The sequence below is a fragment of the Apteryx mantelli genome, chromosome 3 (genome assembly GCF_036417845.1).
Source record: "Apteryx mantelli isolate bAptMan1 chromosome 3, bAptMan1.hap1, whole genome shotgun sequence".
Taxonomy (NCBI): Eukaryota; Metazoa; Chordata; class Aves; order Apterygiformes; family Apterygidae; genus Apteryx; species Apteryx mantelli.
In genome coordinates, this window is record NC_089980.1 from 65,873,080 (window position 1) to 65,897,011 (window position 23,932).

Sequence of the window (23,932 nt, forward strand, 5' to 3'; positions counted from 1 at the left end):
AAGGCCTTTTAAGAGAATTTAAGATTAGAAACCAGTCTAAATAAAATTCAAGTGCAAAAAAGTGAAGTTCACTTGTTTTATCAAAATCCAAGCCTGAAGCCAGGCACTGCCCTGACTTGCACCATTTGACAAACAGCATCTCATAGCTATGTATACTCTGCAGTTAGTAATAATTATACTGAGAGGCAAACCAATAGAAGCCATAAAATCTACAACACTCTTTAATTTTCAAAAGTAACCATAATGGACTAGAAGTTACCATCCTTGTGGGACAACTCACTGGAGGGAGACAAAAGAGCCTCCACTGATTAAAACAAAAAATACCACTTGGAGTTTCCTTTGTCTGATGTGCTGACAAGGGAGAGAGAGTTTGTAGCCTTTCAAAGCAAGAGTATGTGAGTGTGTGTGTGTATCTATGTGCACATATGTATAGATACATACGCATAGGAATGCACACGTGCATAAAGCAAAGCATAATTGCATGTATCCAGGAATCCTCTATTTCAGGACTACTGAAATTGCAAACCCCAGTCAAATTGAGACCACGAGTAAATTTTGCTGCTTTCCCCCTCTTCTCCTGCAGTGCCTGCCCCATGCCAGCACGGCTGCCTGCCGTGAGGGTGACGGGCAGCACCTCGCAGGTTTGGCAGAGCTGGTGCTGGTGGGCCTTTCCCTGCCTCGCATACCAAGAGTAAATTATTTTTTAGCTGGTCCTGCCCCATACTGTTCACCCCCACCAAGAAAACAGTCTAGCCTTTTCACCATGTCATCATTGGCAGCACTCCTGGGCCGAACACAAGTGCTTCTCTCTGCTGGAAGGAGCAGCCACCAAAAGGAGCTGGTGCTGTAAGAAGTGGCTTTTCCCAGTTAGAATCCTGGTGGGACCGTATAAATAAAGAGCTTTTTCCAGCTATATAAATGCAGTTTTCTGTAACAGAAATAACCTATATAAAATAAAAATGAAGTTGGCAACCAGTACAAAGGCTTAAACTTAATAAATTAAATAGTAGCGTATATTTGCTGCTGAGTTTGTAAAGAAAACCAGACTGCAAAGCTGGTGGAAGCTACCAGCTAAGCACCAGAAAGAGGAATTTCTTGAAGTGCTAAATCATCATAAGACAGTTCTTGCCTTCTTACACAAGGACAGAGTGATTATATTATTTTTCCTTGAGTTTTTTCATCTAATAGCTATCAATGAGAACTTGAACAACTAATTGAGAACTTAAAAAGACAAGACTGTTTGCCTAATCCAGTCTATGGGTAAACATGGTGTAGAAGGGAGTAAGCTCTTCTATCTTGAAGGGATCCATTGGCCAAAAACATTTCACCCCATTAACTAGCTACAGGTAGTGCTTTCTATGCTAGTGTCCATTTTAATTGCAAGCATTTCATGATCCTTCCTTTACACTTTTTCTTAGTTAAACAACATATTGAAGGTCACTTTTAAATTGTTTTTAAATTAAACTTTTGTATATAGTAATCAAGTTCCACTTCTATCTAAATAAAACTGTACAAATTGATAAACTGTAGACAATCATTAAGTATAAAGCATATATCACCATTTCTAAGGGAATTAAGGTAAAACTGTAAGAACTCTGTATACTAAGTTGTTTAATTACTTAGATATGTGAGTAGAGATTTCGTGATCAGTGTAAGGAATTATGAAGTTTGATATAAAAGCTCCATTTAATTATCAAACAGTATGTTTTAATCATTACAGGCTAGTGAAAACCATTCTTCCATTAGAAAATAAATTAAGAATACAAATGCAAGATAAACAAAAGTTTAATGCCTTAAGTCACTTTTTGTGATTTAGAATGGCATTAAGACTGGTAAGCTAGTTAACCTGTTCTCTCTTTATATTGTCACCTTCCCACATTTCAGATTACTCTGCTGTAATGGATAACCAGAAATGAGAGGAAAAATACCTCCCTTAGATGTAGCTTTTCTTCTGCAGCAGATGTGTGTCACACAATGAATTTAAATAATATGAGAATGTCCAGCCCAGTAGCACTTGCTGTCTCATGTAGCATTATTAAAATGAACAGCTCTCAGTTGTTTTCATTTAATGTCTTTACTCTGAAGTAGAATATGTCTGCTATGTTAAAATCAGAATGTATTTATATGTATGTAGATGCACTAAACTATATGAACATAAATCTTTTAAAATGTAAAGAAAGATTCTCATGTTCACATAGCTGTGCTCTACCTTTCAGCTGCATTTTTCAAGTTTTAAAATCTTGTGTAAATATACATTTTTGTCTGAAGAACGTTGCTGTTGTGTTCACTAGGTGTTCTTACTCACCTTTTGTTACCTCTTGAAATAAGTGGTTTTGCCTTTGGTTAAAAATCTTCTCTTCCCTAAAAAGTTTTTCTTGATTATTTCTTTTGGATGAATATACAGCTTGTGGAATCCCCAAAACTCACTTTTGCTACTAGGAGCCATTGATTTGTCCTTTAAACTTGTGCTTAAGCAACTGGGAAAACTTGCTGCTCTGTAGAGCTGCTAAGCATGTGTTTAGCTTTGCTTGCAGGTGCTCTGAAGACCTCAGTTCAGACTGAGCATGTGAGCAGAACTCTGCTCATGTCAAAATACCATTTCAATTCAGGGACTTTCTCTAGAAGTGAGACAGTGGTTGCTATTAACAGGACACCGGTGCCCTAGAAGTGGCATCGCTGAGTGTTGAGCTGTCCATGGTAGGCTGCCTCATGCCTACCGGTGTGTTGCTTACTGGTCATTAACACATTGCCAAAGGGTGGCAGCTACCAGTATATTTTCTTCCTTCTTTTCAGCACTGATCAACATAGCAGAATCCATTTTGAAGTTTGAAATGTTCTTTGTTGTCTGCTTTCTTCTTGTAAGTTCTTTCTTTGCAATGCTTCGGGGCCAGACCCTCTTGCATTCCTCCAAACTTGCAGTGAGAACTGCTATTACAATAAGAGACAGGTTTCCGTGTCAAAATCCAGCTTTTCTTCACTACAACAGTTAACCTGTATAGCCATGTAGAATATGGGGATTTCTGACTTGCGTTTGGAGCAGCACAGAGGATATAAATATCAAGGAAGGAGTTAATAGTAGAAGCCAAGTAACTTCCTGGAACAAAAAAGCAGTTCTCTTGCAAACCTTGATATCATAGCAAAATGCGAGGAAGTGACATAAGGATCACAAAGATAAAAATGAACCTATAGATTTTTAGAATCATGGAAAACAGCCTTAAGATGTTTTCTAGTCTAGTGACTTCCCTCAGGAGATAATCAACTATATTTATCCCATTTTTTGCAGTTTTTTTTCTTAATCTGGTCTTAAAAGCCTCCAGAGGTATAGGTTTCATAACACCTATACTCCACTGCTTAACTATCCTTGCCATGAAAAAGATTTTTAGCTAATGTCTAATTGGCATCCATGCAAGCCCACTGCTTCTATGCAAGCCCATTCCTCTTGCCTTTTCTGGACACAGGTATATTCTAAAGATGTTGTGATAATTTCCATATGGGTCACTTTCTGTCAGAGAAACATGAGGCCTATGGGATTGGAGCAATGAGGTTTCAGAAAACCTGATTAATTATAGGGGCTACCTCTTCATCAATTTAAGAGTCATCTCCACTTCTCCTAAAGAAAAATGTAGGTGTTTCGGAGAAAACACTGATGCTACAGGTCAGGACTTCCAAGTTAAGTGCTTTATGATTAATAATGTTTATAAAGCTTTTACTGTTCTCCTCCTTTCCAAATTGACTTTCAGTTACTTCTCTATCTTGGAGAAGAAGAAAATTCTTGATGTTCCAACAGCCTGTTGCCATCTGGAAGAAAACAGAAAAATGATTCCTTAAAGTGTGTGTTCTGTGCCATGTTCACTCATATACGTTAGCCTTCAATGTTAGAATAATCTAGAGAGAGAGAAGAGGCAATGAGAGGAGGCAATTCAATATTTTTGTTAGTCACTTTATTTCTTTATCAACTATAGAGATGTTTTATTTCAGTTTACCAAAGCAAAAGCTGTCAGGTGAAGAGAAATAGACTCAAATCTTCCAGTCCCAGGACACAACAGGAAGATGGGCTAGTTTAATTAACAGGTATAACCAGATGACAAAGTCAGCAGGCACATTCAGCCCTTGAGGTGTCATTTAGTGATGCCAACAGTGCTTTGATGCTAACCTGAGATGGAGACAGATAAATATATATCTGATTGACTCCTTTTTATTTGTTTAGATTTGAACAATACGAAAGCACAACTGAGCCAGTACATAATATGCCACGTAAGAAATAATTGATTAGCTCAGCTCAGCTGTATGTTGGATATACTTTCCATGCATCAGGCAAAATTTGCCAAGCTAGGCAAGGTTATATGTTTCTCTATATATAGTTTATGCTCATGATTGGTGTGACCTAATTTGCATTAGATAGCCCTTGCCAGTTAAGAACCTGAGTTGACTATATGCAATGCCAAATGCTATGAACTAGCCATATTTAAACACGCAAGTCTAACTTCAAATCTATAATTTTTCATCTCTCACTAAAAGTAAATAAATTATTAAGGAGGCAAATGAAGCTCTTTTTCTTAATCAGTAATATAGTAGGGCCATGCCTTAATTAAAAAAAAAAAAAGGTTTAGGTATGGTCTCTTTGTTCAGCACCTACCATGTTTTTGGGGTTTTTTTACAGAACACAGGAAACTTGGCAATTTGACTGTGACAGTGAAAAAGACCGTCCCTTCTCCAGAAGCCATACAGATCCTCTACCAACGCATGAGATATGAATATGAGTTCTATTACTATGTCAAAGAACAATTTCACCTGCTAAAGCGCAAGTTTGGACTCAAGTCTCATATCAGGAAACCACGTCCCAGACCCGAGTTCTTCATTCCTTCTCCCCTGGAAACAGAAGAACCAATAGACGATGAGGAAGAAGATGATGAAAAATGGCTAGAGGATATCTATAAAAGGTGATGAAAGCAAGAGCCATCCTTCTCTTCCGGTGACCCCTTCAGCTTTCTTAAGATTTTTTTAATTATTATTAAAAGTAATTCCTTAAGGAACTGAGTTAATGAGCAGCAGCATTTAAAACAGAACAAAGGAGAACATTTCCACATGCTGGGGAAATTGGGAGATACCTGGTTTTGCGGGTTTAATTTTATTATACTGTCTTGGCTCCATAGAATCCTCGCTGGAACATGGGTTAAGACAGAACTACTATGTATAGTCTCATCACAAAATAACTTTTGGAGTGCACAGTAGTGCTCTGTGCATCTGCAAAACATAAAAGAATAGGTTAGGCAGTATTGTGAAGTAAGTTTAGAGACTTCTCATCTCTTTCTCCAGAAACAAGTCTTCATTGCATAATGCTGCAGCATTAACAACCAGAAATGAGATGTTAGTGAGCCATTTGGGAAGAGTGCCTATTTCTAATTAGACAAAACTGGTGTTTTAGTGGTATAGTCAGAACCATTGTTACTGTCTGCACATCGAAGGATAACAGACTCAAAAGTGGATTAGACAGTGGTTTCTGAATAACTGTCTGTAGGAGGAGCAAGTATACTTTTTTTGGCAAATTAATATTAATTATTGACAATAAGGCAAGTTACAGGAACTAGATGTTTCTGGTGAACCTGTCTTGTTCATAGAGTGGAAAAAGTTACCAGGTCAGTGAATGGCAAGAATGGATGAAAAGTCTGCAAGGCAGGGTTACGTGATTTGTAGAGTTTTGTTGCTGCAGTTGAGTGCATTTCTATTAGGCTGTAATGGAAAAGGTGCAGTATATGGTTTTTATCTTCAGGAAAATTACTTGTAGATCATTACTGTTACTATGGATCACAAATTTGAAGACATACAAAAAGTCATTCACCTAAGAAACTTAAATGATATGGAACGCCTATTACCATGAGTGACATTTCTGTGATCTCAGAATTCAGTTCTTCATGTCTGAAGCAGAATGCAGCTGCCCCACCAATGCAAGCACCAGATGTCAACTTTTAATATGGCTATAAGAAAGTTAACAATATGAAGATACACAACTTTTCCAGTTTAAATATTTCAAAATGATAAAACAAGGAAAAAAAAGCCATGCTCTGTAAAACCAAAGTCAGTTCAATGATAGGTTGTTAAGAGAGTCACTGTAAAGGTTACGCATACTAATCACTACAAGTATTATCAGTAAACACTAGAAAGTGGAATGGTGGAGGCTGGGAGGTGAAATGGGAGTAGCTCCAGTATGTGACATGCCGTTGTCTTTAAGGTAAGTGTCCCTGGGGTTTCCTGTGACTTGTGGGCTAGATGGCTCTTTGGCAGTGCGCCCAGACAGGTGACGTAGGACTGACAGATGCGCCAGCGGGAACAGGCAGAGCTCCTTGGCCATTTGCTCCACAGTAGGACAGGGGAGACCTCGGGGTCTCAATGAAGCCTTGACTTCTTGGGCACCGCTGTTGCCCAGAAGGAGCTGAGCAAGTAGAGGGGTAGTAGCAATAAATCCTGTCCTAGAGAACAGGAAAGAAGCATGGCAGCACCTTGTGAGGATGAATCCCAATAACACTTCTGGGGTAATACAGCTGTATCTAACTCAAGTCCTTTCTCAAACATCTACTAGGCAATTTTTGCTTCCTGTTATGTGGCTGCCTCAGCAGTGTGTCTGCTGTCTGCAAAATAATCCTTTGGTTTGAACTAACAAGCAAAAGTTATTTTGTGATGGATGAGGCATATAAACTAAGCTCGGATGTGCTTTTCAAGGGTTTCCTCTTCCAGGAGCCTGCTGGTAGCCAATAGACGTTATGGACCATCCTTATCACCAGTCAGTCTTTACTGTACTTACATGCAGAGGACTAAAATAAAGAAGTGTAATCGTGTTAAGACAAGATGCTAATTTACAGAAAATATTATAGAGAAGATTCTGTTCTCATTATTAACATCTCAGTTTCATGGTATCAATGCACCACCATGAGGGAACACATTAAAGAAAGCTGGAAATGGCACAGATAACAACTAACGTATTAGCTAAAATATGAATCTGCTGCATTGTATATTTTAAGTGGTTTCTATGAAATTACATTGAAAGAGTAATGATTAGTTTACACACTGTGGAATTGTTATATTTTGGAAAGAAAATTAATATTCTCACCTTTCAGAAAATTCTGTTTGAATCCTTTTTGCCAATATTGTAACAAAATAATCAGTCACTTAACACATTCACCCTTCCTGCAAGTTCACTGCCACTTACTGTAAAGTCTATTTTTATCTGTTTATTTAAAGGTATCTTCAGCCATCACTACTTTATAACCTAAATACAAAAACTGTTTAATGATTTACTCGCTAGGTTTTAATGTTGTTGTATTTTTCCTACCAATCAACCCCGCCTCTCCTCCCTGAATGGTACTTCATGAATTTATTTGGCACATAGCTTGTAAGATTCCTGGTCCTACAGCCCATTTGTCTGTTATTAAATATATTATATTTTACTTAATTGTTAAAAGGTACGTTTTAAGCTGGTTAATCTTTGACTTATTTATTGAAACTTTTCAGCACATTCCAAATTCTAAGTTGCTCAGGAAGAAGTTGATTTAAATGATTTTATTTTGGTCTGATGAATATTTCTTATTCAAAAAAAATCATTGTTTTTAAGCCTTTAGCCCACGACAGCTTTGTAGGAAGTGCCATGCATGTACTTGTAAATCTTTGTGGGAGAAAAAGGTGGGTGCTTGACATTTATGAAAATAAGAAAACATATGTGTACATTAGCTTAGGTATAAATGAAAGCAACCTATGTTTTGGGATGAAATATTCTTTAACTTATTCACTACCATCATCTCCTGAAATATAAACAAGCCATATGACTCTCTATTTTTCAGTCCAGGGATGTTGAAAATAAAACTTGTACATTTCTTCATAGCGCCACAGTCTACTTGCTTGCACTAGTTTTCTTGTCTGGGTATACTGGCTATGGGTAACACTTTGTTTGGAATTGCATCTAGCAGAACAGTATTTTATACAGCATAGTTTATTATCTAAAAGTCATACTTCAGCAGTGAGATTTGGACAGGTTGTTCCTGGGTTGTTCTATGTCCTGAACTGTCTGGAGGTGTGAGATTGAAGGCTGAATTATTTCACTCACCTGAGAAATGCAGTAAGTACCCAGAAATACACTGGGTCATGTGCTTTATTGCTGCTAAGTAGAAAGAAATTTTATGTAGAAGAGAAACAGCTTGGTCCCCATACACTGCATTTTACTAGATGTGCTGTTTGATAGCCAGGCTGAAAAGCTCCAATAGTCCAAAGCTATTTTATAATGTAAGAGAAACATCAGTGCTTTCACAGTAAAGAGAACATCAACCATTGTTATAATGCAGCATTCTGGAAAAAATAAATTTTAGTTTTAAGTTTCAAATGTCAGTGACAAATGGTGCATTTTTTTGTTCCTGTTTAATTTATTTCTTTTCCACACAAATTGTTCTGATGATACAAGACTGAGTCAGAGTTTCTAAAATGCGCTTATAAGTAGAGAAGTAGTTCAGCAGAGCTCAAGGTATGTGAAATCAATGGCATGTTTGAAGCATTTCAATTTGTTTACAGTTCTTTATCATTGGACCTTTTCTGATGAGTTGTTTGACTTTTGTAGTATAGTGTGGTATGCAGTACCATAAAAACACGGAACAAAATTACAGGTTTTAAACACTGGAGAACAGATTCATGGATTCCAGCCATTGACTTCTTCCTCCTTTCAATATTTGATGTAATTAAAATATTTAAAGTAAAGGTGCATTTTTTGACTGACAAGAAGAAACACAATGGATGCCAAATGGGATCCTCTTATCAAATGAAAAAAACATGGTCCACCTATTTTAAAAGCCATCTTATTTAAAAAATAAAGATCTGAAATTCCTAGTTAAGGATAATGGTACTCTGATGTTTTCCTCCATTTTAAGAAAGGGAACATCTGTGATGCTAGACCATTGCCTAAAACAACAGCAGCAACATTTTTGTGAGCTAGAATACTGTAATACAATACCACAGCATTCTTTTTGTTTTGTTTTTTTTAAGGAGTCAGCTTTTAATGCAAAAACTCTAGCAAATATATAAAACATTGTTGATCAATCTGTTCGCATGAGTCAAGACCAAGAAAAGAACTGAGCATTGTTTCAGTCAAACCTCCATAAATAGACTCCATGTGAGAAACAAGAAAGGTCTTACCAAGCCTTGAAAAATGACTGGCTAGTGGTATTGGAATCAATGGGACCACTTCTGCTGTTATACTGTAGTGTCCCAAGGGACTGTTTGTAAAATTAGGGTTTATTCAGGCCCCCAGAGGTATGGTGTGAAGCAGCCTCGAAGAGAATTCAGTGAGAAGCAGCCATTGCAGGGGGGGGGGCAAAATATTAGAAGTGGATGGGAAGGATCTTATTTTGAAGGTCAAAAGTTAAATTTCAGCTCCCCAGCCAGTGTAAACCAGTATAGGACCACAGGTCTGCTGATGTCTCGCTTACTTATAATTGGAAAATTGTCATATATTTTCTTCACTTTGTCCAGAAATTGCACTGCATGCCAAGCTGCAGCAGTGATGTGAATGAAGTGAATTTTTGTAGCTCAATTATAATCTTTTGAAAATAGGTCTGTGTGACACTGTCAAATTTTAAGAGCCCCAGAGGTGGGGTGAAGGATTTTTCTGGGGCCACGGGAGATTGGGCAGAGGGGAGGTTTTCTGCAAATATATTTATTTGGCCTTTCACACTCCATTTGGCTTTCAGCACAAATGTATCCCTCCATCTGGCTCTATGTTGTTTCCTGAAGAACATACTTTGGCATTAGTCAAATGGTAAGATTTGACCAATGGTATATTTGAATGTGGATTTTGACTATAAACATGTGGATTTCCTTTTCTGAGTGCATAAAGGAAGAATGCAAGTCTGTTTTTGTGTTTAACTGATTGTGGCTGTCATGAAAGGGTAAGTAATAACACTGGTGTCAGCCAGACATGGTAGGAGTGTGTTTTGTGCAAACTTTCCCCATCCTTCTGTTCCCTTCTTTGTATCCAATGGGCAAAAAGACAAATGGCAAAGAATTTTGCTATATGCGTAAATCTGCGTTGTGAGAAACAGAGATTAGCAAGAGTGCATAGAGGTAATGCTGCTTAGAGTGAAGAATAAAGGTCTAAAAATTAGGATGATATAGAGCATCCAGCAGAAGTGCTACACAGACTGCTCATTCTATGTCTTTAGCTCATCTGGAAGACCTGAGACCATGGTTTGAAATCAAATGCTGCTTCAGGTGTGATTTGTATTAAGTCAACATTCTTTCGGCTTTTTCCATGCACTTCCAAACCGCTAGCCTAAGAAACTTGGCAGAGTATAAGCACGTGGCCTATACCTTTAACTGATGCCCGGGAACTGATATGAGAGAGAGATTTGATCCCTCAGTAAACCTGTATCCAGGCTGAGTGCTAGGACTACCAAATCAGTCCTTCTCAATGCAGTGGTGCTGCTGATGAGCTTAATAATATTTAGTTACTGTGCCCCAAAGGAAAAGTATAACTGCAGTTTTCAAATACACTGGGCCAGGACAAAACAGGAGACTTCACACAGCCTCAAGGCTGGCGGGAGCATTGTTAGGCTGTGAAGGCCAATTGTATCTTCCCAGTTTTGAACTCCTGACTGTCCCCCATTCAGGTGCAGTAAAGAAAGAGGCCTATAGCCCTTGGCCGAATTCCAGGGTATGGCTTCCCATGGCACAAAGGCACTGCTCTTTTAGGAGTCTGCTATCTGCTTTTTGCGGTGGTAAACTCAGTGAATGAAGGACAGGGAAAAAATTGACCATAGTTTTTAGTCTCTCCTCTGGTTCCCAAAAGTAGACAAGACCCCCAAGATCATGCTAGAGGGATTTACTTGAGAAGAAGTGGTAGTAAGGCACTGGGGAATGCCTGTGGGCTTTTTTTGTTTCCACTTTGTCCGCTTGTTTTGTATTTAAATAAAGCCAACCATAGACTGTATTTGGTGTATTTCCCAAGGTCAATCTATGGAGGATACTTCTGCAGTAGCTGCGTTGTCTGAACGTCTTTGAAAATAATTAGTATCTTTATCCTTATGATCTACAGTGGAGGTAAAGAAGTGCTATTGTCTCAATTTCATACATTGGAAATGGATACAGCGAGTGGGTAAGTAATATTCCCACACCACACAGGAAGGTTGTGATAAAACACAGATTATAATTTAGTTAAATGTCTTAAGCCTCGAACCATCTTTCCTGTTCTAAGAGGGGTCCTGGATTTTAGAAGGCAAAACAGGTACCATGAACGTTTTCAGTTACATGGTGTTGTCTCCTTTTGTCTTTCCCTTAGAACTATGCAAACTTCTCAGGTACCAGCCTCAATGTGAATGACTTTTTAGTGGTTCAGCAGACCATTTATGTCCTTTTGTGATAACAATTAATTCATAAACTTACCTATTTAGTTGAATAACAAACACCTGAAGAAATGGCATGGCTATAAGTTAGGTTTACATTTGGGAAAGATGATCCTGTAGTAATTGGAATAGATAGGTGGGTGGGTGGATGGATGGAATCACATCTTGGAAAATTAGTTGTTCCCAAGAATACGGCCACATTTTCTCCCTAAATACATGGTGCTTGACGTCTACTTGAACACTTATCAAATCCCTGTTTGTATATGTAGTCTAGGTTGTTTTTCCTTTGTATTCCGATAGTGCTTAGAAACCAAGTATATGAAGTGGTGCCTTACTGTTCAGCAACCAGCACCAACATACAGCAAAAAGACATGCTTCTCACCATGTATCTGGTTGTTTGGTGTGTTCATAAAACTGTCAGAAAGGGGTATGTTCCTCTCAGCTGAGAGATCTTTGCTTTTCCCTCATCTCCTCCCAGTCCCTCCCTTGCTATGTTGCCTCAACAGTGCTGCACATTGTTAAAAGCTTTTGCCTGTGTCTGCTGGAGAACTTCTTAAGGAAGAGTGAACAAGCATGGCCATGATCCAAACTCTTCTGTCAAAGTGCCAGTACTTTGTGGAGAGCAAGAGCTGCTGAGCCTTGGTCTAAACTTTGAAACTGGGACAAGGCTCTTGAGGTTAAACCCACCTTGTAGGTGTTAGCTTCATTCCTCTTCCAGATCTAGTTTCTGCTCTAAGAATTAGGGCTAGTCTTGGCCTGTCTCTGTTGAAATAGCTCAGGCTTAGCAATGCCAAACCCATCTCTTTTGGCTTCAAGCTGAGATGCTGAAATGCACTGGCAGGTGGGTGCATCAGGATACAAAGAAGTCTCAGCAGTGTCAGTCCTCAGATGTGAGCACAGACACTCACTATTGGTGTCAGCAGCAGGCCCTGGAAGGCTGGTTTTGAGGGGGGGAGAGGGAAACAGAGCTAGTTTCTCAGTTGCAGCTAGCTGGTGGGCATTTCTGCCAAATCTCCTTTGGACGAGTTCATGCTAGTCCTGTCAGCACTTGCTGTGGGAAAAAGCTTTACTTCCTTCACTTCTTTGGACAGAAAGCTGGCAAGGAGAGCCCAGCAGCGCCTCTCTTCCAAGGAGGCTGGAGGCATGCAGGGAAGATGTAAGGGTGCATGGGAAAGGGAACAGCCATCTCCCACCCAAGTACTGCACAGGGGGCCGAGCTCTGGGCAGTCTCTCACCAGATCCTGGCAGGATGGTGCTAATAGAAGACAGTGTTGCTCCTTGAAGCATGAAAACCGAGCTCCTCACAGTGGGATTACTTGTCAGAAACTCTGCTGCGAAAACTCCCTGAATTCTCCACATAGCTCTAGCTTTCCAGCAGCTTTTGCCCCAAAGAACTTGATTTGGCCCATCAGTATTGGCTGGAAACTGAGCTTTCTAGTGACTCCACAATCCAACCCTTGTCAGTCACGCTACTTTGGTCAGTGCATGGGGTTCTTTGTGATAAACCTCACTGGAATTTGGAAACTGTTCAGCAAATTTGACCTCTACTTTGTCTTATAAATATCACAGTGTCAAACAGCATCGCGCATGTCTTATCACTCAAAAACTGGAAGGAGGAGATGGAATTATTGTGCAGTCAGTTCTGATTTTCCAAAACAATATCTTTGAGTCAAAGGAAAAGCTTTTTTCTTCTCAGAAAGAAAAGAGACTGCCCTCTTTTTGCCTGGGGGAAGCGGGCTCTTCTGAAACTTATACTGATCACTCCTTTGCATGTACTAGTTGCCCCCAAAAGGGCCTAAAGCATTTCCATGTTTTGTAGGTAGAGCACAATTGCAGCCAGCTCCTGCGAGAAAGATGAGAATCAACCAATTTCTCTGTTCTCACTACAGGAAAGGGAATGGAGGCATCAGCAAAACCTTGGCCAAGAACAGCTCTTACCAAAATTAAGAGCTTGTAATTTCCCTGCAGAATAGATAGAAAAGCTCAGCGGAGCTATCCCAAAAATCTGGGGGGAGGGCAAAAGGGGAAAATGTATTTAGATGCAGATTGGCATCTTTTAAGAAATCTGCTTCGCTGACATGAATATGGTCAGGCCCTTTCTTTACTAAAAGTGTGTGTGCTCTTACTGTGCCTCCTGCCCCCGGCCCTGGTTTTGATGCTGCTCAGCATGCTGGGGCAGGGGCTGTGATGTCCAAAGCAAAGGAAGATCATGCAGAGACAGTGTTGCCTTGTGAGCTCAACACAGCTGGCAGTCCGGCCTGCTGCCGCCAAATTGCTGTGTGGCCTGGGCTCATTGCTTAAAGCTTTCCCAACTGTGAAGCCTGGGGTATAGTATTTATCTACTCTACAAAACTTTTATGAGAATTGGTACGTTTTTGTAGAATTCCTCAGTAACACAGATCACAATAGCTGTGGCAGAGCCAGACTTTTCAGACTAAAATGTCTATGCGTATTGCATTATTTACATGTAATCTCTTAAGCCAGGCCATTCAGAGAGTGCAGAAATTCTTGCTTCTTTGTTTCCCACCAATTCCAGCAGCAAGTGCCCTGGACCGCTCAAAATCCAGCTTAGGTACAATTGCCCAATACACCCAAAGCACTTGGGCTTCCACCTCCCTTTTTCAGTGCAAATCCCAGGCTCCTGGAAGGAGCCTGGGTGCCACTGAAAGGCAGCATAATGTAGAGCTCTAAACCACTCAGGAACTTTGCATTAGTTTATATTCCTCCAGAAATAAGAAGGAGGCACTGATGATTTCCATGGGGAAAACCTCCTTGTTTTCCTGACCGTATTTCTGATGGTGAGCTGAGAAAAGTAATTTGAAACAGGCCAGGTTCCCCCTGCTTCCCCAAAGTATCCTTTCAGGTATCAGCCGGCCCTGATGTACTGTATAGCCAGCAGTGTCATGTCATAGTCTTGAAGATTCGTCTTACAATCAACATTTAGAATCAAATATCAAATGAGTCTAATAATAATAACAAGAATATTGTGTTTACCTCACAGTGTTAATGTTCAACTGCAAAGTAGATGCTGCAATTGCAAACAACCAAAGAAAGTGCTTCATATGCAGAAGAGTCCTTGTGCAAGAGGTGGAAGACTGCAGGTTAAACTGTGGGAGCCTCTTGCACTGCTTGAGGCCTGGAGCATAGCTAGCTTTTCCCTTGTTCCCTCCCCTACAGTGCATGCCAATCATTTCAGTTTACCAAAGTGTCCATTGTTTTTTTCTAGTCTGTTACTCAAAAAAAGCTTTTGCAGTATGCTTTAGTCCAGTGAGTCAAAGGTATTGCTCCCTCACTCAGCGTTCCTATTTGCATTTCTCAAAAGAAGAATTGGCTGAGAACTGGTGTGGACAAGCGCTGAAGATTGCACTGGAAGCAGCTGAGGCTTGGTGGCTCACACACAGGGAAGTGCTGCATTGGTTGTTGGGGCTGTAGGCTTGGAGACTGTGTAAATGGTTATTGTTATTTGGTCAGAGCGAGTGGAGCCTGTGTGAAGGTGCCACCCCGTAGGGGACTGCAATCAGAAATGATCAAGTGGAGCAAAGCAGGGCTGGCACATGCAGCAATGGCAAGGGTCCCTTATAGCACTGATGTATGCAAAGTTAGGCAATTAGCGTGTATTAGGTCTCTGTACTGTAAAGAAACATAAGCAAGTATATGTGTGTAGCCTTGAAACACCAACTACAGCCCTCTGGAATGCCATAGGCCTTTTAAACACTAAAGACAGAAGGGTTTGGCTTGTACTAAGTTTGAAAGAAGTTTGGAGAGCAGACCAGAGAAACCGGAAATGAGGTGAGATGCTTGGTGAAGGTATAAGGAGCAGGACCCTGTACAAAAGGATGTGAGGAAAGATATTCCCAGTGCAGGTATTAAGCAGCAAGATGTACATAACACAGAGCTCACAGAAAGGCCAGTCTCAGCCTCTCTAGCTCCTTTCTCTCCCTGACCCCACTGTTGCAGACACACTCAGTGAAAAGCCTACACCTGATAAAGGCAGGTGCACCCAGCAACAGGCAAAGCATTCTTCTGCCTGGGCCCAGAAGTAGACATGGGTCCATGTTAAACCAATTAGTAACCTTGGAAGTCACTAGCTATGAGGTGCTGGAGCCAATCTGAGGTCAGTCAGGTAAGGATGGGATGATTTTGGTTCCCCTCAGCAAGGGCCGCTGTGGGCACAAATAAGTAATACCTCACATTTTTTAAAGGAAGCAAGGCTGCTTATGATATTGTTTCAAGCTTTCTTCTTGAAATCTGCCAACATCAGCTTTTTTTAAAGGTTTTCTTCACTTCTCGATCTTATCTTTGTGCCCTCTGCATCTCCCAAAAAGAGAGTGCTGAAATCTAGGAAGCCTCTAGATTGACTCATTTTTCTCAGAGGAAGGGTTTTGCCTCCTCCTGATGCATTCCCTTGTTCCCATACCTCATGGATCTCAGCATTTGAATGAAGAGCTTGGGCTCTGCAAAAATGCCTTCCAGGTTTTCAAAGAATGTATCTGTTTATACAGATATACCTCCTTACGGTCCAACATCCTGTTTTGGGAAAAATATCCTCTATAATGAGAAAGGGGGGGGAAGGGAACAAATGATTCTTCACTGAAGAGGTGAATGTCTTTCTTTTCTCCTTAACTTCTTTTCTACTTCAGGGATAGGCGTTTTTTTCAGAATAGTTGCCTGGAGAAAACATTTGATAATCCCAGCACACAAAGCAGCACTTCGAAGTGTTGGGGGTCTCCAGTCCAGCCTCTTTGCCCCTCCTCTCCACGCAGCGACACGCAGTGCCCTCTGCCTCCTGAGCCACAGTCCTAAAGAGCTACTGCCAGCTCAGAAGACCTGTGTATGTAGAGTTACTGCACTTTAAAATGGCTTTTTCTTTAGGAAAATACTGTGTGCATAGTTTTGCTTATTACTTAGGGCTGCAGTCATGGCAAAAAAAGACCTCTTGCTGGCCGCAGGACAGGTACAGCACAACCAGCAGTGGGGAGTTAAGACTCATGCTGATTTTGTGGTGAGCTGTCTCCTGATGAGTATGTTGGCCAAAATCCATGAGGTTTCTGTCCTGGGTGTGCGCTAGAGGGAGCTGCAGCCGCAACAATAATCTCTGCTTGGCAGTGGGCGCCTGCTGAAGGCCTCGCCTTGCTGCAGCTGGGCTTTGGCTAACACTGTGTCACCGTTGGCACGTGGGGGACCACGGACGGTGTGGTCCCCAGAGCAGACTGGGAAAACCGTACTGGCATATCAGTGTGGAAGCGTAAGGGAAATCCAAATCCCAGTTTGTCCTTCCCCCTTGTGCACCCATCTGGGCACATGGGGCAACCCAGGTCGCTGACACAGTGCAGATTAATCTGTGGAACGTGCTGCCTGTGGAAGATCAGCAATTGACAAAGTCGAGTAACACAGAGGTTGATTTCTGGTCACAAAACAACCCCTGATGTTTTCTATTGGTGTTGACTCTGGGTTAGTTTTGGAGACCAGCTCAAGTAGCATATTGGTTGGTTGTTGCTTGATGCCTGCGGCACTCCCAGCTTTACTTGCTTGCTCCCTTTTGCATCTGCCAGGCCAGTCGTTCCAGGTAACAGCACGGCCGCTGCTAGCCCTGGGCAGCTGGGGTGGGTGGGGGACAAACTCTTTCTGGCGGAAGGGCAGCTCTGTGCCAGAGCCCGGATAGAGCCAGGGATGCGAAATGATGCTGAAAGACAGAGCATTCAGGCACTGAGAAAGGCAAGAGACTACAGCTATGAGATCGTGTGAAATGTTGCAGGCTGTTAGGAAAGGAAAAACAGGGAGTGGCCACATCTCTGGGGATCGTAGTAAGGACAGGCTCGCTAGAAGAGAGGGGAAGAGAAAGGAAGTGTCTTGCTGTGCAATGAAACGATAATATGCAGCTTACTTTCAAGAGCCAACCAAAGAAATCAAGTATGTTAAAAGTCCCTTCCGCACTGAGGCTATAACAAACTTCGAAGAACAAATGTAAAACCTGCAAAACTGTATTTAAGTTGACTTTTGGCAATGGGAAGAACAAATGAAACTTCTTTCTTCTGGAGACATCAAAGCCCAGGAAAGATTAATGGCCTAAACGCTATTGCTCTCTTGAGAGATCATTCACTGTTATAATCCTAGTTTTGCAGGACACATTTAGAAGCACGTGACTTACACAGGATCACACATCAAGAATGGGAATCTAGGGCTCTTCCTAGCACTTCACTTTAAATAGGAGCCTTCCTCCCCAACCTTTGCCACTTTCCGTTGCCTCTCCTCCAGCAGCACTGTACGGGGCATTGGCAATTATCATTCGGTGAACTCACCCGTGGTCCCTTGTTAGCTATTTTGGTCAGCACAGAGCAGGGACCCTGGGACATGGGCACAGGGAGATTAGGTGATTTCAATCTTATGCCTTGGGCCCCTCTCCAAGGAAAAGCTGTTGCTAACTTACAGCTGTCTCGTGCTCTCTGTGGAATGAGAGGGAAGTCCATTCAGTGTGGTGAAAATAAACCCACCATCATAGCTGGCATTCTCGTTGGTAGTCTCAGTGCAGAGGCCAAGGATTTGAGGGCTATGACACATGAGGCATCTCACTCCTAAAGAGCTCGATCTGGGTTGAAACGTGTCATCAGAAAAGCATGAGGAGCCTTGTGCTCCTCCTGTCAATACAGTACTTGCCCTCTTCACACAGACAGTCTTTCCTTTTCTGTCCTGCCAGTCTGGCACCTGGCATGGGGACCATTTACTGTACACTCACTTTAAAGGTGAAGAACACCCAATTTCCTCTCATTAAGCTCAAGGACTCAACCATCATTCCTGCAGTTACCGTTTTTTTCATCACCACTTGCTCTTTTCTCCTCTTGAACAGAAAGTTGTGGCTTGTCCTACCTGCTACCTGGCAGGTACCCCACGATCTCCTTTGCCTATTTATCCTTCCCTGGCTCTTTCCAGACATGCAACTGAGTGCCAAGACAGTATCTGGATACAGTGACACATAGCTGGGCAGACTGTCAAAAGGATGGGCTGAGAGAGCAGTGAGAAATGGGCACTTTTCTTCTGCTAACAGTCAGGTGAGGCAGCACTGGGAGACTCTGCAGGCACCACTGTGCTGCACTGCATGCCCAGGAGAGCATGGGGCCCTGAGCAGCAGCCGTGACTTTTGCTCATCTAGTGATGGCTGAGAAGTGACTTGAGAAATTCTTCCTGAGTTTGCCAGCTGTTTGCCAGCTGCCTCCATCAGCTATCTGAGCATCACTTGGCAGCTGGACTTTCATGAAGAAAAGCTTTACATGCTTCTGTTTTGTGAAGCACTGTTGACTGGAGGGGCCACAGAAATAGTGCACAAGTGTTTTATTTGTCATTCTTCACACCACTTAAAATGAAGTTACTACGATACAATCCAAAGGGGGATATTAAGTAGAGGAATTAAATCTTGTCAGAGAATTATTCATCTCACTGGCTGGCCATGGGTGCAGCGCTAAGAACAAAGCAGTTGGCAGTAACTCTTCAAGGAGCACTGCAGTGACGTAGTCATGTATACGCTCTGCCCTTGTCCGACTTCTTTTTCTGTTTAGGACCAAGAGCAAGTCTATGTTAGTGCCAGTGGCCATCACAGGCAAGAAGTGTTGACTATAATAAGGGTATTTATCATATGCTATGAGAAAGCTGAAGCCTTCACCATAGAAGCTTGGAGTTTTTTCTTTACTGTTTTATCAACAGGTCTGAGAGTTTATACAAGATCCTCATGGAGGGTGAAATTTCTTTTGAAGTTGGTTTCATAATCTTCCCTCCTGAATTCATTTCATTGTGGCAAACAGCAGGAAGTAGATAGGCCAGACCAATTCCATGAGACAAGAAGGTAAGGAGAGTGAGGAGGACAGAAGTGATAGCTGGATACACCACCAGCACAAACTGAAACACAAAGAAAAACCTTCTTGAACAATTGTCATCCATCAAAACTGATTTGTCAGTTTACAGTGACACTGTAACTAGCTCACATTTCACAAGGTTTTCCTCACAGAGCCTAATTCAGCTACTTCTGGCTCTGTGGGGAAAATTCAAGAGGTGAGTTACCCTGGATGTGACCTGTGGTGTTTTTAAGTGAAAGAATGATCAGGAGGAAAAAAAAAAAGGAGGAGGTGGAGAGTAAAAAGAATCTGTCTTAAGTATCCAAACTTTCCCAGGCAGTTCTGGGTGGCCTAGTTTGATCTCCTCTCCCTGCATTCATTGACACAGATATTTTCTTGATACAACTTCCACACACTCGCTGTGAGTCCTCCTGAGAGCTGAACGTGGTATGTTCTCACTCTCCAATTAAAAAAAAAAAAAAAAAGTTGGAAAACTGTAACCAAGCGGTGCTCCAGTGAGGCTATGTGGACAGCTCTTCAGCTTCTGCAGCACCCAGCTTCTGCACACCTTTGTTTGAAGGATATGGAAATGGTTGTAAATGATACATTGCCAAGAGAAGGGGAGGCCTGCAGCTGTTTTGAGTCCTTGGGTGAGGAAGTTAAAAGAATAAAAGAATTAGAGGCAGTTCTTTCACATAGCTGATTAGTGCAATGGAATGTCAGATTCGGCAAAGAAAGTTTGCTTATCATGCTGGAGATTTATTAAATGTGTTCCAGACTTGCACAACTTCATTCAAGTTTAACAGAGCTGTAATACTTAATATGCCCTTTAGCAATTTAATACTCTCTTGTACAAATCATTGGAAAATTTAAAATAGAAAAATATGTCCAGGCTTAACTGTAAGAAGAAGGGGAACTCTGTACAAAAACAGAATAAAAGAATGTATGGATAAAGCTGAATATTACAGACCACCTTACCACATGCATTATTCTGCTATTATTAATACATGCACTCTCATCTGCAGACTGCGGAGGAACTAACAATAATAACTTACAGAACAACAATTTTCAGCATCAGAGCTAGAGACTGGCTTCATATCGTGCCCACAACTTACTCCTCAAGAACCATGTTTTATACATTTTTCATCTTCAGAGAGTACAGATGTGGTTTTCTTCTTTAGGGAAGTGAGAATCAGTTGTTGGTCCTGCTTGTAAGAGAAAGGGAATGTTGCTGTCAAACATCAGACAATTGCTTTCACAATAAAAAGGAGTGTAAACATTGAACAGGTACATCACTAGGGCATTAAAGACACTATTTGTTGGAGACAGAGAGTGGACAAGCTTGTAAAATGTCTAGCTGCTGCATAATTACATGTGAATATAAACACTTCTGTAGAAACATATTTGTGCATAAGTATTTTCAGTCTCGTACGCTGTGTAAGATAGTTCTTTTGAGGTTCTGTGTGCCCCAGGTGTGCAGGGATCTGTCCCAGTTTAGACAAGAGAATGTTATTTAACATTATGCATGCATGTGGGAAAGAAGAAGGACTTTATTTTGTAGCAGTCACTTAGACTGTTTGACTTTTTTTATGGAGAAAATGCTCTGAAAGCATCCTCTCCAACTAATTAACTTCACTATAAAAACATACTTCTGAATCTGTAAGTGCCTTGCAGGGGCTTGGACAAAAAGAGGCAACAGTGTCTGTTGCATCCTACAGTGGGATGTTCCCAGGACAAAATTGGAGTGCACGAAAGGGAACTATGCCCCTAGCTTTCAAATGCAATGACAAATATTATAAATGCTTACAGTTATATATGTGACAAAAGTACATCCGTTTTAATCGAGATGCAAATAATACTAAACTATTGTATAACGGTCACTTCTAATGACACTGACTAATTCTGTCAATCAATGTGTTGTTATTGAGCCACACTGACTGCCAGTAGCCAGCATGAATCAATGATATGCATAGATCAGAGAACCTTACGGAAGCTGGGAAGAACCATTGCTCTCATGGGACAAATTTATTGTGAAAATAAAAGACAGAGAGATCAAGGATTTGCCAAAATTCATGAACTGAATTAAGCAACAGCTGAGACTGGAATCCCCCATCTCCTGCCCTAGTCGCTCACTGCCAGGCCCTGAGCCATTTTAGCAATTATCGTTGCCTTCCACTGGCAACCTCAGACTAACACTTTCCATGCTATTTAACAGCTGCAGGGCTGGAAGGGACCTCCTGAATCACTGATCCCAGTCCCTTCTAATTGGAGGCAACCACATCATATGATCCTAGTCAGAAATGCCTCAAAGTGAGCAGGGTGGTGGGATGTGTGTGTGATGATTTCATCCTTCCAGATTCCAGAGGCAATACCCAAGAGTTTGTGGTTGTGATTGTCTCTTGCTCAGACATTACAGGAGAGACTACAGTTGCCTGTTAACAAAAGGAAATTGTACTGAGAGGTGTTTTGTTTGCTTTAATTTTCCTCATGTGGCTATGGAAACATGAGTGAGATGGGATTGGGATAGAGCAGCTGCTCATCTCTACCACCATGCTAAGCAGCAGTCACATAAAGTGCTATAAAGTAACTCCTCAGCATCTGAGAGACTAAGAGAGTTGTCTAGGCCTCTGAGAGCGCTATTAAAGCAGAGGCTGGTACAATCAGAAAGATCTGGTGTACAGCAATGGGACCTAATCTAGGCATGAATGTGCTAGCACTGTTTGCCTTTGAATGACAAATATTTTATGGCCCTTGAAATACACAGAATTTACTTTCTTCAGCAGTGTGGGGAGGGCTTTAGTCCTTTCAGAAGCTACAGGCTAGGGAGCAGCGTGGAAGCAGTGGGATGTGCCTGAGGTGGGGATGGGTGACAGCAAGAGAGAGAAAGAGAGAGAGAGAGAGAGAGAGAGAGGTGGGAGCAGCATCGCTTGGAGTTTTTGTGGGATGGAGAAGCAGCTAAAACAAGAGGGGATAGGGTATCCTATCACACCATCCTCTCTATTGACCATAGAGGCTGTGCCCACTGGGAGGTGGGGTCTGAGCCACCTGGGTGAAGCTCAAAGAGCTCTTAGATTTAGTCAGTATATGAGGGAGTCTGATTATGGACCAGAAATGCAGGGGAAAAAGAATGGAAAGGACTGAATGGAAGCATGCAGCAGCTCCTTGCTAGAAAGCAAAGACTTCTAGCAAGTGCCAGGGTCACCCAGGCATGGTGAGGCCCAACAGCACATTCCATCGTGGCATGGTAGAAACAAACAGCACACATGTCACTCAGGAGTAAGGGCCTTTCCACAGAATCAGCCCTCTTGTGCTTGAGTCTCCAAAGAAGTTGTCAAAATACAGTGGCAAACAGCTATGTTTGTATGTAAAAACAAAGGCCCATTAAATATCAAATGGTGTTTTAACTTGCTCCAAAATGCAGGGAGAAAACTGAGTTTTGTGTCACCATTGAATTGTGACAAGCTACCATAAAAGCCACTTAGGAGGAGCTGGCATGGTTTCTATAGCTGATATCCAAGAGCTACATAGAATTATCTGTGGAAACAAAATGAGGATAACAAACAAAAGAGATTCTGTTGTCAGAAGCAGGAAATGGGAATCACATATCTCAGATGTACTGAGGTAGATGATGTGAATAACTCAGATTTTTTTTAGTCTCATTTTCAATAAAAATCTAATAAAAGAACTCAGGAAAAAGAAGGGCAGATTACTTGTATGCATTGTGTGGATCTCATTCATGTAGCATTAATAAGCTCCCAGTACCACTGTAATTCAAGTACAGGATATTTCACTTGCATTTAAATGTTTAAATGAGAATAAGCTTTGTCACTTTATTGCCTAACACAACTGAAGAAAGTAATAGAACAAAGATTATCTCTCACAATTACATCTGTGTTAGTGTTAAACGCTCACTCAATTTTGCAAAATGATGAAGTGACAAAAGATTCTACTACCTAGAGTTTAGATGGAAAAAAGGAATGAGCCATTAGGAAAGCAGGAGAGCAGATAAAATGTGAAGCAGAAAAGCAACCAAAAGTTCTGGTGTGACCTGAGATGGCAGCTCAGATGTGGTCTGACATCTGCCTTGCAGGTAAACGCACTGTATGGCATCGTTACATTCCTCAGACAGGATCTTGCATGAGCATCTATGAGCCCAGCTTGTGTTTGGATCACAGCTGAATCTAGTTTGCTTTGCTGTGTCTCTGTGAAAAAGAGGTATCCAAATCTTGCCAGTCCTGAATTAGGTTTTAAATCTGAAGATTTAGGTCCCCAGAGTACAACTGGCAGTTTAGCATGATGGTTAGTGCCATGTGTACTCCTTGCACAGTGGACATAAGTAGCTGAAAATGATGACTGAAGTTTTAGAGTCTTTGTATGACTTTCAGTAGACAATACCTGGTTAATTTTCTCCCTAATTTGGGATTGTGAGGAAGAGAAATGTTGAAACTGTGGAAAATAAGTGAGTCCAGCTACTTAGGGAAACACAGACTAGCTGTAGGCTAGGAGTAGAGATTTGGGATTTGGGCTGGGAAGAAGATGTGGTGTTGACCCTTTCAGGAAAATACTGTGGGACTGCACAATGTCTTGAGTGGCTGGTCATTCACAGCTAGGGGGGAATAATCAATCAACCCAAAGACATTCTGCACATGCCCAAGTAGTTAAAGCTGGCATTCACTGTGAGGAGCTGTAGTGGCCAGGGACTTGGTCACGGTTCATGCATCAGAGTGTGCCCAC

At 41.4% G+C, this 23,932-nt stretch overlaps 1 protein-coding gene across 1 annotated transcript in view; it reads left to right on the plus strand.

The window, feature by feature from the left end:
* UST (uronyl 2-sulfotransferase) overlaps nucleotides 1-23,932 on the plus strand; it is a 251,518-nt gene that overhangs the window by 166,650 nt on the left and 60,936 nt on the right. Inside the window, exon 8 of the mRNA XM_067293545.1 lies at nucleotides 4,661-4,940. Within this exon, the coding sequence (XP_067149646.1) occupies nucleotides 4,661-4,940 (280 nt within the window). The remainder of the gene's footprint in view (nucleotides 1-4,660; nucleotides 4,941-23,932) is intronic.